At 34.7% G+C, this 19,022-nt stretch overlaps 1 protein-coding gene across 4 annotated transcripts in view; it reads left to right on the forward strand.

The window, feature by feature from the left end:
- The window catches only part of ATRNL1 (attractin like 1), a 435,696-nt gene that overhangs the window by 127,144 nt on the left and 289,530 nt on the right, over positions 1-19,022 (forward strand). For all 4 annotated transcript variants that reach the window (XM_038140021.1, XM_038140022.1, XM_038140023.1 and 1 more), the window contains exon 20: positions 4,217-4,310. In XM_038140021.1, coding sequence (XP_037995949.1) covers positions 4,217-4,310 — 94 coding nt within the window. The remainder of the gene's footprint in view (positions 1-4,216; positions 4,311-19,022) is intronic.

The raw sequence follows: 19,022 nt of genomic DNA on the forward strand, positions 1-19,022 counted from the left end.
GAAAGAGGAAAATAAATTGAGTTATGTATGTGTTAATTATTCTATTAAGACTGATTTATTTTGGAGGATAATCATGGCACTGTTAAATGACAGTTCCATTTCTGCATGTACTAATGCAGAAATGTAACTGTCATTTACATGTATGTTCTAATAGCATCTTCTTTCTTTTTCTTTTTCTTTTTTTTGTACTCCTGGTTTTATTGGTCTTTGCTTCACAGAAGTTCTTTAGCTTAATTTTAATGTTGCTTAGTGATATTGCAGAAGTGTTATTGGGCACATCTTTTTACTTTTACATTTCCTGTCTTAAAGGTTGAACGGATGTATTTCCTATAAAAGCAATTGTTGAATACAAAAAGGGTATCAGGGGCTTCTATCTAAATACACATTTCTAGAGAATTAAGTGACTGGACAGTTTTGCAATATTCCAAATGTAGAAAATAGTCTCTGTAGGGCAGTTGCTATATGAGTAGACTAATAGATTACATAGGTGAACATTTACAGAGAAACTGAGCATTAAAATTTTGGATCCAATAGAAGTTTATACTTGCTATTTCTTACTTAGCCTAATCTAAGAGAAACACTGTATCTCATTTTCTTTTGCCTTGAATAATTAAGCAAAATTAACAAAGTAGCACATCTCAATATTTAGTGGCATTGTCATGGCTTTCCTTTAAAAACATGAGCAAGGTGTCTTATAGTAATTATCCACCTGCAGCTCTGGTTTAGCAACCTTTCATGTAAGCAAACATTTACTTAGATCCCCATCTGTAGTGAGCTCCATTTGAGAGAAAAAATGCTCTTGCAGCTGTATGTTGGGGATGGGGGCTAAGCAATAAGTGTTTTTAAATTCAATTGTTTAAAATGCACACTGCATGGAAATGGTGATGGGTATTCTTTTGTTGTCAGCAAGAACATTTATATGCTGAGCTGGCAGCTTGGAATCAATCATACAGTGGATTTATTATTTAATAAATTCTATAGGGTTGTGAGTTTGCAGCATGGATTTGCTCTACTGGATTATATTGTTTTCGTATAATCTTTCTGTTCCACTTAGAATCTGCATGTTCTACAAAAGAGTATTTTGAGCTGCTGTTTCCCTAAAAATAGAGTAGATATCGCAAGGGGTAGTTTTTTCCTTGTTGTTTTTAAAGCGCTAATGTAATAATTTCACTTAATATGTAAAAATAACAAAACAAAGGTTTAAATTCTATCTTTTAAGCAGGTTATAATTGTGAGCCATAGATTATTTATTTAAAATACTTAATTATTGGTAAAAAACATGGTAATTAGATATTTAAAATAACTGTTTAAACAAAAGCAGACGTGCATGATATAAACCCAAGCTGAAGATGAAGAGTAGTATGGGAAGACTTGAAGTTGGGCTGAAATCAGTTTCTATCCAAGGATGCAACACAACGTACACAGAATCATGGAACCATTTAGTTTGGGAAAAACCTCTAAACTCACTCAGTCCAACCATTACCCCAGCCAAGCCCATCACAAAACCTCACTCCCATCCACACATCTCAAATACCTCCAGGAATGGTGAATTCCCCACTTCCCTGGGCAGCCTGTTCCAGTTCTTGACACCCCTTTCAATGGATGAACTCAAGTGCTGGCCTCAAAAAGTATGGAAAGTATAAATTCCGTGTCTTTTCCTGATTTCTGCCAGCTTACAATGATTGGTACAAAATACGATTTTAAAACTGATCCCAAGACTTGTTGAGTTTCAAGGTAGTAAAACTAGTAGCCTTAGGCTGGGAAAGATCCTACCTTAGCTGCAGTTTTAACTATTGGCTACATTATTATGCCAGGAGAAACCATTCACTGAGAGAGTGGTTAAGCAGAGAGAAACAAATAAAAAATATTAAAGAAAATATGTGTAGAAGAGTATGGAAATATTGGAGTAATGGAAGAATGTCAGTCTTCTTCCAAATGTCCTTCAACATTGTCCTGCTTCTGCTATTGCATTTCTTTGATCACATGCACTCACATTTGCTTCAGTAACAGCAGTGATGGCTAAATTTAATTTTTTTTTGGTTACCCCCACATAGAGATCCACAGATTGGTAGGAATCCATTTTTCATCACAAACTTGCAAGCTCGAGATAATTAACTGCATATAAAAAGCATATTTTAAAATGCTTATGTTGCTGTGAAACAGATTTTTTCTAGATTTAAAAAGTGTAAATGCAAAGGTGTTGTCTTTTTCCGTGGTATTATCCAGGAACAGTGAGGTTAATGGGAGCTTGCTGAACGAGAGTAATAAATGTTCACTGAAGTGCAGCTGCTATATAATCACTTACGTTTTCCACTTCCACATTTGTGATTTGCTTCCTATTAAATGAGCAATAATTGTGGGAGCAATCAATTAAGATTAGTTTGCAATAGTTTTTATATTCGTCAAAACACTGACAGCTTTTTGAATGTACTTCAAAATTCACCCTTTTAGCTCCTTTATAACTTCTGTGCTGTCTTGTAAGGGAGCATCACTTTTAAGAGCACTTAACTCTAAGCAGAATAAGCTGCTAAGAATATATTCCTATATTTTTCAATGAAAGCATTGCAAAGATTTACACAATTAAAATTAACTTTTGTGAAGAGGCCTTTCCAGCTTAAAGTGCCTAAATAATAATTCCATAAATGCATAGTGGAATACATGAATGGCATTGGGAAAACATAACTGATAATGTAGTGGCAGCACTTCAATGAACATTCAATGTAGTGTCAAGAGGATAGCAGAATTACAATGTGAAGGATTTTTGGTAACTGCAGGTATTTTTCAGAAGTGTTATGTTATGAACCAGAGAAAAACATCACGCATCACTATGTGCTGCATAGAAATGTCTGGTGTTTCTTGCAGACAGATTGAATGCCTGGCACCTCCTTAATAAGAATTCTTCCTTAAGTTCAGCTAGCTATTTAATGAGCCCTCTGAGGGCTGAACAAACCATTGGAGTCTTGAAATGGACATATTATTTCAATAATATCTTACATATAATTAGGTTTTTACATTTTCTAGTACCTTTTTCTCTATTAGTCTTAGGCTGTGGCAGAAGGGTGAGAGTATGTGTTGGATGGGACAGTGTCAAAGAAGGATTTATTGTGTGTTTTTCGTTATCAGTATAAGTGAAGTTTAAAACTCAGTCTGTGATAGGAATTCAATATGAGATTATAAAGTAGAGAATAAACTTTTATCTTATACAGGTCACCACTTGGTACCATATCTGTTCCCAAGCAGGACCTCATCTGTCAAATCCTTTATCTTAGTCATAGTTGAAACTTCAGTGAAAGGCTAATATGAACATCATGGTAGGTTCAGAGTTACTTTGGATTAAAGAAAGACTTTGGGTGTGGTGTGAATATTAGCAGGGAGTCATTCCATTGATGTGGGGATGTATTGACACATTTACCAGGGTGAGATTAGTAAGTTTGGTACACTTGGTTAGGAATAAAAAACGCTGCCTAAACAAGATAATAATACAAATAAACATGGAAAGGAAAAGGAAGAACAGAGCTCAAGAACTGGGAATAGGAAAATGTTTTTTAGGTGAGAATCTATCAGGCAGCAAGAGTGGCAATGAGCAGACCACTGTGGAGGGGATTACTTTGGCCTTGGAGTGGAGTGGAGGGATGATGTTGCTCCTGTGATTCTCCTTCAGTTCAGATTCCAGGAGCTTTTAAAGTTGCCTGTTTCCTGCTTCTATAAAATTCTTCATGTGGACTATACCTGTAGTTTGCTCTGTCTTTGTTCAAATGGTTTCAAAGGTTTCTTTTTGTTCACTTTTGTCAATAGCAAGAGTTCCAATTATATTAGATCTTTTGCCAAACATCTGCAATAATACTTTATTAGACATTTCAAACTAAATTTTGTCATTGGTCAGGATTTCACCCTGTGTAGCAAAGATGGATTATGAATAGTTTTCTCTATTGAAATGGTAGGTTTTAATGGCTTTTCTCAAACTATTGTTACTTAATTTGTGGAGGACAGCCTCTAATGACACACAAATAGTTTTTAACTCTGCAGAAAATAAAGTCAGTGATATGCTAGTGAATTTTTCTGAAAAAGATTATAATTGAAGTAGTAATAGATACATATTTCAATACAGCTTCTAGGAAATGTGTTTGGGATGAAGTATTAAAGACTATGAATATTCATTTAATTATCAAATTAAGTATGACTGAGGAAATCTCATTTTTCCTTTTTGATTTTACAGCTTGCACATGCAGTGGACATGCAAATATCTGTCACATGCAAACAGGAAAATGTTTCTGCACAACCAAGGGAATCAAAGGAGACCAGTGTCAACTGTGAGTACAATTAAATGGAGCCTAAAGTTATTGCAATCTTTGATTAGTGAATAATCACTATTTTTCTCATTTCATATCCTTGTTTTGGTACTGGTTTTTGTGGTTGACCTGCTAATGTTTTAGACGTGGATATAGTGTTCCCCTACATTTCTCAGGAAATTTCAGTATTACTTAGACTTCAGTTACATGAATTACATCACAAATTTTAGTAATGTTTTGAGGGCACTGAAGACTCTTAAAAAATTCATTTTGTTTCCAAGAACAAACTGGAGAATTACTGCTATTTGTCTTCCTTTCTCTTAAGTTTTTAAAACATTCTTGTATGGAAAAATACATACGAGTTGGTAATTACATTAATTACATTTGTCACTTATTTTGATGGGAATCTACAGTGATTCAATTTCTAGGGTTTTGGAACCTTACTAAAGTGTTTTAGACATTTTCCCACATCATAAAATCAAGACCATAGGAATGTGTAGACCTGTCATGGAAAGTACTCTTTTTTTTTTTTTTTTTTTGGACTGGAATAGCCTCTTGTGTTTAGAGGAAGAGTTTGTACCTTCACAACAAATGGAGTACTAAGAGCAATCAAGTGCTGAAGTGGAGTAACTTATGAAATAGGAGAAATAACACATTGAAATTAATTGTGAATAGCCTTGAATTTAAGATGCTTCTTTCAGTCTGTTCTGTCAGGTACACCGTGTTATTTAATGGGAACTTTATTCATTTTGCAATTATAATTATTTTAATAGTGTCTGGCAACAAAGTTACCTTAGCAGTTTTGTTTGGAACTGGGGAGAGGGCACATGAATCCAGCTGACTCCTCCCTAGCAGGGAGAGCTGCCAGGAGCTTCTGCTCTGCCTGCCACAGGATGTCCACTTACACTGGGTTCTTGAATTTGTCTTTGATACACTCAATGATTTGGCTTGGATCCTACCTGTAACACTTTGCTTGATAAATTGTAAAGAAACAAAAATTTCTGAAGCACAGGATCTGTGTATATCCGTGAGAAAGAGCTGTGCTGGCAGCTCTACTGTTCCCCTGCTACCTCTGGGACTTTTCGTCCAGCTAATTGAAAACTCTCAGGACGAGATGGGAAATCAAGATTAGGACTAAGTGATGGAATTTTATCATGACAAAAGCTGGAATGATGATATCTTTAAGCTCTGAATTAAGTCTTCACTGAGAAGTCTTTTTCCCCCTCTTTTTGTGCCCATACAGTTTATCAGTTCTAGGTGTTAATGAGTGATCTGATTATCAGCTACCAGCTCTGGACTTGTATTGATGCCATTCTAAATATACAAAGAACAGGAAGAAAAAGACAACAATTTCTTCTCTGTCCTTTGTAACACCTGAACCACAGAAAACAGTTTCAGTGCTGAAAATGCCAATTCTTTACTGACTACCCTCGGTATAAGGCACCCTTTACAGGCCTTCACCCCAGCCTGTCTTTCATGTATCTCTGTGATTGTTGTTTCCTTTGTCCTGTGTCTGTTTCATCACTGTTTTTTCCACTCTGATTTGGAACGTTTTTCTCATGTGGTTGGTTGTGCTGCTCAGCTGTATTAGTCTGCTGTCCTGAGTTTGTGTATACTAAAAAGTTTTTTTATCCCGCTTACTGAACTAGAAGAGAAATTCTGGTTTTCCTAGTTGTGGAGTTCCCTCGTCAGAAGTTACAGCAATTCCACAACACAGATGAAACAGGAATTTGAATTTTGACTTTTCAAGAGTAAACTTAAAATTGCAGTTTCAGACTGAAAATCTCTTTTTTAGTCACATGTAATACATTCCTGTTCTAGATTCATACACAAACCAAAGGCTTGTCCAGGGCAAGCTGCGGTGTTAAAACATTTGATATTTTAAGTGTTGGTGAGGTTTTTTTTTTTGGATGAGATAAAACCAGCAGCCTTTTTCAATTTTCTTTTTTTTTGGCTATGATGACATTTCAGATGGTGAGATTAACATCTGTTGGATTCATAGGTACTTAAGCAAATAACCACAGATTTTTAATTGGAGGACATCATTACATGATACATTTAGAATTTCTCATTTTACTCTCATGGTTGTTTTGAGAGAGAAACTTCCACTCACACATGGAAGTTTCAATCAAATGTTTTTTTAACTATTTTCCTTAGAACATCAGGAGAAGAAGAGCATAAAAAAATATTTAAAAAAAACCCCAATCACTAACGAGTCACTGAATGCAGTCCCATACTCATTCTAACTTCATATGAAGAATATGAACTTGATTTATTTTGTATTATACTTAAAAAAATAGAAAACTATTTCCTCTTTAAAAATAATTTGTACACTCCCAACCTCTCTTGAATGTATCATAAGATATATGTGCAGTCATTATCTAGAAGATTAGGAGGAACAAAAATCATCTCAATGCTTTCCTTGTATTTATTACTTTTTAATATTCTGTGTAAGTAATCTGAAACTTGATTCAGAGTGGGAATACCGTTCTCCATTGCTCTGGATGAATGTTTTGGGGTTATTTTGCTACTGACTGGTTAGGCTAAAAACCTACAACCTCAGCAGCAAACCTGCAACCTTGTGGTTTGCTAAAATAAGTATTTCAATGAACATTCCAAACTCTGGCTGTTCAGTGAGAAAGATAGATTGATATTTCTGTCAAGAATCCTATTGATTAAGAAATCATAGCTGCAGGGCTCTGTTGTGTACACACCATGCCTTGTGGGCAGAGGTTTTATGAAATCCAGGAAAGTTTACAACACTTTTTATTTTTCTTTTATTTTTCCCTCCCTACTTTATCAACTCTTTATTTTATGGAAGATCTTATTTATTTATTTCTTATTTATTTTATTTTTATTTATTTGTGTATTTTTTTAGCATACCCATCTCTCAGTTGCATTCATTTCTTGATTGTGCTGTTGGATGGCATGAAGTACAGTGCCATTTGAAATTAAAATTAGTGTTGTAAAGCAGCTTGGAGCAAACATTTGCATTCTGTTTTACAATGTTTCTTAAATGACCATATATGATCTTGATCATATGATCACATCACATGATCATATATTTGTCAAATGTTAATATTTTTGTTTCTGATAAGTTGGTAGTTTCAGTTGGTAAAAACTTTTAGTAATCTCCTGATCACAAGGAAATTATTGGAATGGATTGATTATTCTAAGTAACTAGACTGTAAACATTAAAACCAGATACAATTAAAAATACTTGTTTTTTTATTTTTCCCCTTAATTTTTTGAAAATGAAATATGCAATTGGTAGTAACAGGAATATCATGGTGACTTAAACCATATTTTTAGGGGAAAACTATTGCTTCAAGGCAGTTGTTTTATTTAATTTTCTCTAACATTTTATTTACTAATTTTATTTTCTCATAAAATTCTATTGACAGGGGTTTTCAAAATTCCATATGTTTTGGTGTATCCATATGCAGGATTATGCACAGGAAACTTTTCGGGGAATAGACTTGTGGGAATGTGTGGAATATGCAAAGGGGATGTTTCAAAGTTCAAATTTTGATATTAAATGAGAGATATTTTGCTGGAGGCAAGGAAGAAAAATATGAAAATTATGGGATCAGGTGAATAATTGAATAATTCTTTGAGGAATTTCAGTAAATCTGGGTTCTTGCAAGTGAAAGCCTTCACTGACAGTGTGTCTGTAGCTTTTGTCATCACCATGTAAGAACTGGGCTAAAATTTGACTTCAAAATCTCTGTAATGAAGAATTACTTGTTGAAAGGAAAATACTGGGGGAAAAGTATTATTTTAAATCTCATATTTCATAGTATATTTTATATAGTTGTAAGAAGGATAAATTCAAGTTAAAATGTATTGCTCATTTTAGTTCTAATAAATGTCCACACCATTAATTTCTTAGAAATACCTCTTCTGTAAAAGTGGGAGAAATACTATTGTATTTATTAAAATATATTTATTTGGTAAAAATCTTTTCTGTATGTAAGCTTTAAATAGCTATTTAATAATGTAAGGATCCGTGCATAAAAAATAAGCACTTAGTGATAGTCTACTGTACATAAGAATAAGATTTTAAAATATCCAGTCATACTCTTCTGTATAATTTCCCTCTACAAAATGGTAGAATTCATCTTACAGGTAAAAAATATACTGGGTTAAGAGTCAAATTCACCATTCTATTGATATCACTGCAGCTTTATTTGCAGAGAGCAGAGTAAATCTTTTCCCAATTATTTCCACACAGAGCTTCTCTTGCTGCTTTCCAGTAGGAGAAGAATTGGCAGCAATCATACAATAAATTCACTTGGTTTGAACTTCCTTTATCAGAGACACACACACAAGTCACAAAACCAAATAGACAAAAAAGGAATTCTTATTGCTGGAAATTTAATAAAACCCCCCTTATTCTATTGAGAAAGTGTCTTTTCCTGATTGAGGGTATAATCCATTTAATGCTGGTTACCATGGTGGTTGGTGGTTTTCCAAAGTAAAGTTTAAAAGTGTAATATTTAGTTGTTTAGATTACCACAGAAACAGCATTTTTTTTCCTGATTTCAACACTTTTCCCCCGATTTCTATCATTTGATAATATTTCACCATTAGTTTAACATATTTGATTGTGTTTGATAGGAGGTGTTTTCTACCTGTTCCTGCTGCGTTCAGTTCTTGATTTTTTAGTTTAAGAGAAAACTTTGACATGCTAATGCATGTTACTCCATGACGTTTGGAGGAGAATTACAACAAAATCTGTCATGTAGCTGTTGGTGAGCTTAGCGATGTTGGTGGGTTTAGCAACTGCCTCTCTTCTTATTTAACTGCCTGAAAATTTCAGCTTGCCTCTGAAAGGACAGGTTCATGCCCTCAGCTAGTTCTCACAGTGCTGGATCATTAGGTTTCTAAGGAGAACAATAAAATAAAACTCCTACTTCAACATTTATGAGTACATTTATGTTTTAAATGTACTCATTTTCTGCTCTACATGTAGTAATTATTGTCAGATCTTTCAAGGATTTGAGCTATTTTTTTTCTTTTAATTCATGTTTCTTGCATCAATCATTTTTTTCTTAAATTACAGCTTTCATTTAAAAAATATGTCTAATATCAAAGCTTCAGAACATGACCCAAATGCACTCTAATGGCTCAAACCCTCAGAAGGCACTTGAAACATTTGAGATCTAAAATTTGAAGAAAAGGAAAATACGGGTTTTGGCAGTATTGTATGTCACTCTTGGCCTTTCTGTTGATTTTTTTTTTTTTTGTTCTGCAGTAGGCTCACTTTGCTTTGGTATATTTAGTATATTATATGTAAAGTTCATAAGGCTCTCTGGGATCTTTCAGAGTTGCAGTCTCTCTGTAAGTGAAACTACACTTTGTTAAGCATTGTTACATCCAAACATTACATTTTATTTAGGAAATGGTTCAGTTTTACATAAATAAATAATGAGAGTTTGAATGTCATGTATCATTCCTGGAAGACAGTGCTCTCAGAGCAGAAGTGAGGATGAGGTGGTAGCTGAGGGAGAAACTGCAAAGCACCTTGCAAAGAGCTTTGTACCTTGGGAATTCATTGTGTTCTGTCCCTATGAAATATGCCTTTAATCTTTCTGATTTTAGTACTAATTGTCTGGAAAATGGAGAGCAGTTTGGGCATGAGAGTTTCTCTTTCATGAGAATACAGTAATTTTGCTTTGGCTTCTAAATTAGGATCTTCCGTAACTGGCTGTATGCATGTATATAAAAATGTCTTTTGGTTTGGCAAGTTCAACAGAAGAGAATCCTCTCACCACTGGGCTTTAGCTGTTTTCAAAGATATTTCATAGTCATTACTTCCTCTTCAGGCTACCTCCAAAAATGCTAAGTGCAGAGCAAAACAGGTATTTTTTTACAATGATTCAAACGCTCCTGGCTAAAGGAGGAATGCAAGCAGTGTCCTTGTCTCTTGTGCCCAATTGGTTTATGTTTGTATGCATGCTGGATAGAGAGTTAATTAATATATTTTTGCCTTCCTATTTGAAAAATACATGGTGCTGGATTTTCTTTTAAAAGAAGTGAATCTCTTTTTCTGAACAATTGTTCCTCCAGTGCCATGACCGTGTCATCCAGGGACTGGCATTTGAATAATCAGTTTTGCTCGGTGCAGGTTATATGAGTGAAGCAGTGGAAAAGGGCAGGCTGCCCAAACCTTTCACAGATCCCATGCCAGTGAGATCTGTTTTGAATTCCAGTGCTCAGGATGCATTTGTTGTAAGGCAAACCTCTTTATATAAAATGCTAGTAATTTTTGGTGCAAAGTGTCAATTGTCTAGGGATGTACAGTTAAGGTAATGCTTCTACGTGCTATTTTTATTAAAATAGAATAGCACAGCTGAAAAGAACAGAAAAGTTTGCATTTTCTTTATGTCTGAAATAGACTCATAAGGATTTAAAGCTAAATATAAGATGAAGGCACTTCTGCCTTTAATTAGTTAGGTACTGAGTTCAGACAGAGATGAAATTAGGAGTGAGAGTGATGCTGATGTTTACTCATACAGGAAAAAGAGAAACAAGCATAGACTGTGCCCCATGGAAGAGTTACTGGGAGCAAGAGAGAAAGGGAGGTTATGGCTGCCATAAAATTGCTTTATTATTGAGTCTGATTTTTTCTTACCCTGCAAAGTTGTAGCTTTAGTTTCTGTGCTTGTTTTGGAAAGAAAGCGGTCAAAGGGCTTTGTGGATTGGGCTGGCTTTACATCTTGCCTAGGGCTAGCTTTAAAGCAGAATTGCAAATATCTGCATAGCCAATGCTTTTTCATAGTCTCAGACAGGGTCAGAATAGGTTGCAAAGACTTACAATTAGAGGTTGTCTTTTTTAACCCCAGTTCAAGCTGTTGAAAATGACGGGGCTCTGCTGCATTGCATCTCTCAGGGTGTGCAATGGAGGCACCTGGGAATGCTGCTCTGTGGCCAGGACTAAAACCCTGTTAAGAGTTAGGGATGCTGAGTAACATCAGTCACATAAGCCAGATCTCAGTATGAACAGCTCTTGTGAAATATCAGCCCCGTGGGAGAGGTGTTTGCAGTTACACCATCTCCTGGCGTTGCTGCTTTGAGAAAATGAAAAAGAGACTGGAGAATTTCTTAAAAGAGGGCCAATAGAGTGTTTAGATTTCAGAAAACACTTGCAGGAGGCTGCTGACAGCAAAGACAATCTTCTTTTCAACATGTGGCTCCACAAGGCATTTGTCTTTCCTCACCTGCCTGAACCAAATACCCCCAACATTATAGTCTGTCCTTTCTGCCAGGTGTAGTGCTGGGGTCTCCACAAAACATAAATGCAGCTTGATTATCCTGATCCACCACCTCTGTTAACCATTAACATAAATATTCTGTTCTTTCATGTTGCTGGGGCTGGATTACGAACTGTCATTGTTCATGGGAGCTGTAATTAATCTCACAAATCAGAAATTGCCATGTGTAGGATAGGATCTGTGAATTTCTCTGCTGGCAGGAGGGAGAAAAAACACAGATTTCCAGTAGAGTATGAATTTGGTTTACCCTTCCTACTGCTTTGGTTAAAGATAAGTTGTTCACTTCAGAGAAGGAGAAGAAAATAACTGATGGCTTTTCTGGCTACTTATCCTGCTCTCATCAGAAAAAATCCATCAGCTGAGTTGTGACTGACAAAACCAGATATTTCAGAGAGTTCTTTCAAAAAATTCTATTATATACTGCTCTGTTGTAACTGATTAAATTCAATGTATGCCGTGTTACAGTAACAACCCTCTGCATCACTATTATTATTGCTGGCTACTGCTACTGCAGTCCGCTTTGGACAATTAACTATGGAGCAGAAGGGAGGAAAGTGATATTTCCTTTGTGGAAAGCAAATGTTTAAAGAGATTAAAAAAAAAAAATTGAGAGTAAACAGTCCTACAAAACTTTATGGGGACAAAACCTTTTCAAGGTGATCATCTTCCAGAAAACAAATGTTGCTAGTACAGTTTTTTATAGACTTGGTATCTAGAACAAAGAATTTGACATATTTTATTATTTTTGCCTTTATGACACACAAACTCTTGTCAGTTTCAGTACATGTAAGTGTTTCATGTAAACAGTACATGTAAACGTGAGAAATCAATGTTCTCAGTGTTCTCAATGTTCTCTTAATTTTTTGGTGGTTTTTCAGGGGATCTTGGCTGCTGTAGAAGATACAGATCATAAAATGGCTTGTCAAAGTATTATGTATCATTATTGCTCCTATGTGTTGGAAAGGAGTTGAGGAGGAAAACCAAAGGGCTCTGACATGTCCCCATCCATGCTGATCATTGTAGCATCACAGACAGAAACAGTTTGCCAATTCTGTGAACAGGAGAGAAGGGAAAGTACTGAACAAAAAAACTTCCAGCAGTATTACTGTGCCTTTCAAGAAACTCTTTTATTTATAGAAAAAATTGGTTTTGCTATATAAAGCCATCAATTTTCAGTTGTTTCATAAGCAAGTAGGTTCTTTTTATTAGTTTTCAATTTAGGGTAAGGTTCAATTAGTTTTCAGTCAATCAATACTGATTGACTATTGGATTGCTACATCTGGAGATGTATTAATTGTTTGAGCTTTGCACAGCTTCCCCTTTCTCTTGAGGTTTCCACCAAGGATAAAATAGATATTTAACCTTCTCTGGTGGAAGTATTTAAATATATTCTAGTAAAAAAAAACTTCATTAAATTCTTTCCCTGAGTCATTTGTGGTACCACTCTACTGAGTAAATAATAAGATTTTTCTATAGTATTTTATTAGAGATAAAGGAGAATTGGTTCATTTTCCTTAACTGATCATCTGAACAGATGAGGTTTGGCTGGCTGAAATTTAGAGAGAATGGAGTTATATTGTAAAGAGAATTATGATTTAGTTACAGACATTGATTTCAATACACAAAACTGGTATTTCATTATGTGCTGCTAGACTTTAAGTACTCAGTAATGGAAACTCCACTTGCAAGAAAAAAAAAAGGAAAAATTGTTGTGGGTCACAGATATATTGAGTTTTGAGACAGATAATATGGTTTCTTCTCATTTGAAAGTGGTCTGTAAAGTTTAGATGATTTCAAAGGAACCCCAACTGTTTCTGAAAATAGTGTATTGTGCATGTTCATGTAAATTCTGACCTTTTTTGAGATTTGTGATGGGAAAGATTCTACGGTGAGCTTATTAAATAGTATTGGCTGTCTCCCAAAACTCACATTTTCCATTTTTTTCGGCTTTGCTTTTTTTTTGAATGAAGTTGTAACTCTCTGAAATGACACCAATTAGTGAGGCACAAAGCATCAGTTCTTAGTAAATGATGAATAGCACTCAAGCCTTTTAAATGACTGAAAATATTTTTTCTGTTTTAGTTTAAGGAAAAATCCTTTTAGATAGAAATAAGTGATTATTTGACCTGATCTATACTTAATGTGTTTTAATGTTATTAATATCCATCATTTTCTGAGATAGTTGATTGAATGTAGTCTGAACTTTATTAAAACGGGTTTTTTTTGAAAGCTATAAATAGCTTTATAATTAAGTCCAATTGGAAGTATATTTATAGGAATTACTTCAGAATAGTTTTCTCTTGAATTATCAGGACACTATGCAAATAAAGCATCAGGATATTGCCTGTCAAAATAACTATTTTCCTTACTATGTCACTGTGTGGAAAATTCAAAATATATATGGAATGGGAGGTGAGTTGGAATTTAACCAACACTGTATTTCTTTCATGAGTTGAACTGATGCAACAAAGTCCTCTTGCACTCCAGGCATTCTTTTTCAGCTAGGCAGAGAAAGTGTGCAAGGAGAATTTACAATGAAAACAGTTTTCCAATGGAATCTGTATTAAGTTTGGCATTAAAAAAAACCAGGTTGAATAATTTGAAGGTGATACTGATTTTATTTACAGTTAACTGAAAATGTTGCCTATTGAAGAGTTGTTTTCTGTTGAAAACCAGGTTTGCAATAGTGCAGTGGGTGTTGAGTGGCTTTAAAATGGTTGTGTTGCTGTTGGTGCTTATTGCAGCCAATTGATGGGGGAATTTTGATGAGGACTGAGCAAAGGCTGAAGGGACTCTGTGTCTGCTGTCAGGGCTTGTGCTATCCAAGTCAATACATTGTGGAGGATATGGTTTTTATTTAAAGAAAAAGCAGTTTTCTAAGGTAGATCCATCCAAAATACCCATGTTTTCCTTATTCTCCGTGTACAAATTCAATGTATATAGTAATCCGAATATTTGATTCTTTTTAAATTGTGAGTTTAAAAATACAGGTTTTTTGGATCTCAAATTCTTCTCAGTAGAACTGCAATTCTTGTGATTTTTCAAAGCTGCTGAAAATCTCTTCATTATTCTCAGTTCTTAACTCTCAGACAAAATAATATCAATTGTGCAGCATAGATCTGGGGTTATAATTCACATCTGATAGGCCATTAGTATGGTAATTAGTAATTGGTACAAGAGTTGTTAAAGTTGAAATAGACATCTGGTTTAATCAATTTGTCATCAAGGAAGTGCAAGTGTAGAGGTAGTAATGGGAAAAGAAAATACCAGTGTGAGAGCTCAGAGCTCTCTGTGAGCTATCAACACAAAGCTCAGTTTAAAATTGGAATAATGTCTCTTTATTGTGCTTGATATGGATTGCTCAGTGCTCAACTTGCTCAAAATACCACACCCTGTTTTTATTTTCAAATCTATATTTTCAAAACCTTACAAATAACTAAAAGAAATGAACCTGCAATGTGATGAAAACTCGTTGATAGATATATCCATCAACTTCAGCTGGTGATATTCATATATTTTATTTACTGAGAAAGGGAAAAAAAGAATTTTTTATAGAGCAATAAGGAAAGGCTAGGTCAGGTGGGTACTAAAGACATTATTCGATAGAAATCTCCTGGTGATGGAAAGATTGCTTTTCTTTTCCTCTTATGGTCTCTAATAGATGAAATATGCATCTTCCTACTGCCGTTTTCATTTTCTGTTTCCTCTTCTAGCCAATTGCATATCTTTACATATAGATGAAAATTTGGTTGGAATAGTTTTATTTCTGGTTTCAATTTTTGTTTCAAAGTTAAGACATTGTTGCCAGTTATTAGTTTTAAATTGCTTCAGTAGTTGCCAAGAGTATTAGAAGAATGTGCACAAAAGATTAAAGCTGTGCACAGAGAGAACTAAGAAATGTGTTTTGGTATTAAGACGTGGGAGTGAGAAATGCATTAGTCCTCATTTTTTTTTTTTTTTTTTTTTTGTCCATGAAGCTTCTGATAATTACTCAGACTGTGCACATCAATTACACAGCACTAAATTGGGCTTAAGGAGTCCTCATCCTGAGGAGCCTGCCAACAGACTTGCATTCTGCTGCAGCTGCATGTGCAGACATCTGGCAGTCAAGCAGGTTTTCTTATATATTGAATCCTCTTTCCATCCTAACCCTGTCTGTGCCCTTGCTGCAGGAGAGCCCATGTTCTCATGCTTCCTCATGGCCCAAGTACAGTGGTGCTACAGAGGCTTTCTGTGCCACTCCTGCATTAGTGATGGGGAACTGAAATGAAATAAAAATTCCATTCTTGGAATGGTTGAGTAGATAAGGGAACTGCACATAACATTTTAGAGTTGCTTAGAAAACTCTAGGTATCTGAATTGTACTTTAACAATTAACATAATGAACAACAGGAGGCTGTGAAAACTATGCTGCTTCAGAAGTGTGGTTGAAGTCCTATCCTTTATTTGGTCACTGAAATCTATTGTGATTCCCTGTACTGATATTCTTCCTTGCTGCAGCTTTGTCTATTTAAGAGGAATATTTTTTCACTCCTGTTTAAAAATTAGGAGATGGACTGCCCGGGATAATGAATTCTGCAGGCAGAACATATATAAGCACATGTGCCTGCACAAACATCCTTTTTTCTTTGCCTTCATTCTTAGCCTGCATTATTGTGTGAATGGCACGAAATAATGTAAACTTGAAAAGACAGCAAATTACAATAAACATTACTGAAAAATATATGTAATATTTTACCTCTTATAAGGTAAACTCACAACATTAGATACAAAAAGTAAATTCTCCATCACATGCAAGGTATTTACTGGGAATGATAACTGATAAGGCAAGAAGAAATAACATAAGAGCAATTCTGTCTGTATTCACCAGCTGAAAGATAATAATGTCTTAATATTAAAAATGCTCCCTTATTCTTTTCTTCTTCTGTACTGAGTAATCACCACTAGATAGTATAAAATGTAAATTAAGCTACACAACCTTTGCATGCTTTGAGCTTTCTGGTTTTTTTTTCTTGTGGATGTATTGAAAAATAAGTGGTATTTATCAGCTGACTAGATAATGGGGCTGGGGAGCTTGATTACAAGGCAATAAATCAATCCAAGAACCTGATGATGTGCTAAACTTCAGCACTGAAGCCTGAGTGGCTTAGATTATCACTTCAGAAGGATTGACTTAAAGATTTAGTTTTCCATCTCTATCTATTATTTCTATATTACAAAGAAGGAATTTTTCAGCAATTTGAGAAAAGAACAAAGTACTAGAAGGCTGAGCAAAAACTTAGCTAGGAAAACTGTTTTAAATAGTGTCAGGAGTCTGATTTAGAATCAAAGCAAACTTATAATCACTTTTGAAAATTTGATCTGCCACAACACTTTTTTTCTCAGTGTTGCACAGAGCGAAGATAAATTTAGGAATACTGGATTACAGCAGGAGGCCAAAGTGAGAGCAGCAACACTGGCAAACCAACATACAGAATGTGTCAAAAAGGGCTCATTGTCCTGCAAGAAAAGATTTTGGGCTGCTCACAGAGAAGTGATAAGAATTAAAGGGTAAAGGAACAGTCAGGCTGAAAGAGATTTAATAAATCAGATTTCATAAAGAAGACTTAAAATAAAATATTTGTCCTGGAAATGAGTTCTTACAAGATCCGTAAGGAGATAAGGGCAGCAATTACTTTCTAACAGCTGCTACAAAATCTCATCTTGTTCTCCTTTAGGTCATTTTATCCTCTCTTACGTAGAGTCTTGATTTAATCACAGATTTGGGCCCTGATTCAGATAAATATTTTAAAACATGATAACACCTTGTTGCTTAGGTTTAAGAGGGGATATTCCCTTGGTTTGGTGAGAATGGGGACATATGGTTTACTTTTTTACTTCCCCTGCTCTTGGGAGGCTAATTCTAAAATGTCACTATAGAATAGCAGCTGGAGTTTCTCCAAACGAGTCCACAAAGTTTTTTACACTCCTAATGCTTTGCTTCTCTTCATTCATTCATTTTCTTTCATTATTTTTTAGGAGTTTTCTGTACTTGGTAAATAAAGGGGTTTTTTTTATGAGGAAAGGTAAAGTTGAAGGTGACAAATGGTGATTGTAAGAAATGAAAAATAAGTATAAATCAATGCTTCGTGTTGAACAGAAGGATTGCCTCCTCTATAGTTATGAATACAAGAGGGAGTAGCACATCTAAGCAGATGAACAGCTCCACTGCTGTTCAGTGCCAACCACTTGTAAGTTAAATAACTCTGAGATTCATAAGTGGGAATTATGTAAACCCATTATTTGTGAATTTTTTTAAAAAGAAAATGCATTTTTTGTTGAATTGTACTGTAGGGTTTTTTTTCCATTTTATTTTCTGTTTTATTTATACCACCCTGATGTGTATAAAATTAAATACATTTTCCAGCCTGTTTTTAGGGTAGAAAAAAAACCTTTAGGATGTTTTTGTTTTCTTAATTCTCTTATCTTTTTGTCCTTGACTTTTATGAAACCTTTCCTGTACCATTACGTTTTTGCTTTTGCTCTTGCATTTTTTGAAAATAGCTAAATATGTGATTTCATAAGTGGTTTGATGTTTGTCCATCAGAAGCTTTTGTTTGAGCTTTGTCTGTGCACAGTTTTATGTCGTTGCATTGGCCTGTTTTTCATTGTCTACTCAATATTAGAATATTTCAATGTAGTTAAAGTTCTGATATCATTATAGACTGGTTTTAGACTTAGTTGCTATGCCAGAGGAGGTTGATTCTTTTAATTGAAATATCTGAACCCATGCATGCTCCCTGTGTGTCCTCAGCCTTTGACAATTTCCTCAGCCTAAGAATCTCTTGGGTCTTGTTTGAATTATGTTTGTATCAAATGAAATTTTCTGCAACAGGTGTCATTTAAGTACTGGCCTTAAAATAAACTACAATGAATATTAAGCAAACAGTACTTTTATAGGGAAAATGAAGAAAGAAAAAAATGGTGACTAATGTAGCTTTTTTATAAACATGGTAGAAGTTCTAGTTGAATTATTCCAGTTATATACAAGGCTAGAAATGGAAAAGAAGCATTCAATAGTACAACCCAAAGATTATTCTAATACATCTTCTTCCTTCATAGTGGTTTTATTGACCTTAATTCCAGATATATACAGCTTTCTGTGTTTCTGAATAGTGTATCATATTTTATATTCTGCATGCTCATATTACAGTAAATTGTCATACATTCTGTTATCACACCGTAACGAAAACTGCCAGGTAACATTTTATATGAACGTTGTTTTCTGCAGATTTAGCAGTGATAGGTAAAATTTGTGAATGTTCCTTACAGAAAATTGTGCTTCTTGATTCTAGAATTCAAACCTGATTGTCAAAAATTTCTTCTGTATGGCCGGAGGTCATATAGTGCACATGTTTTTAAAACACGACATTTCACTATAGCTCTTGTCTGTTTCTTATGAGATGTTTGTCAATTT

Source organism: Motacilla alba, chromosome 6 (assembly GCF_015832195.1).
Source record: "Motacilla alba alba isolate MOTALB_02 chromosome 6, Motacilla_alba_V1.0_pri, whole genome shotgun sequence".
Classification (NCBI taxonomy): Eukaryota; Metazoa; Chordata; class Aves; order Passeriformes; family Motacillidae; genus Motacilla; species Motacilla alba.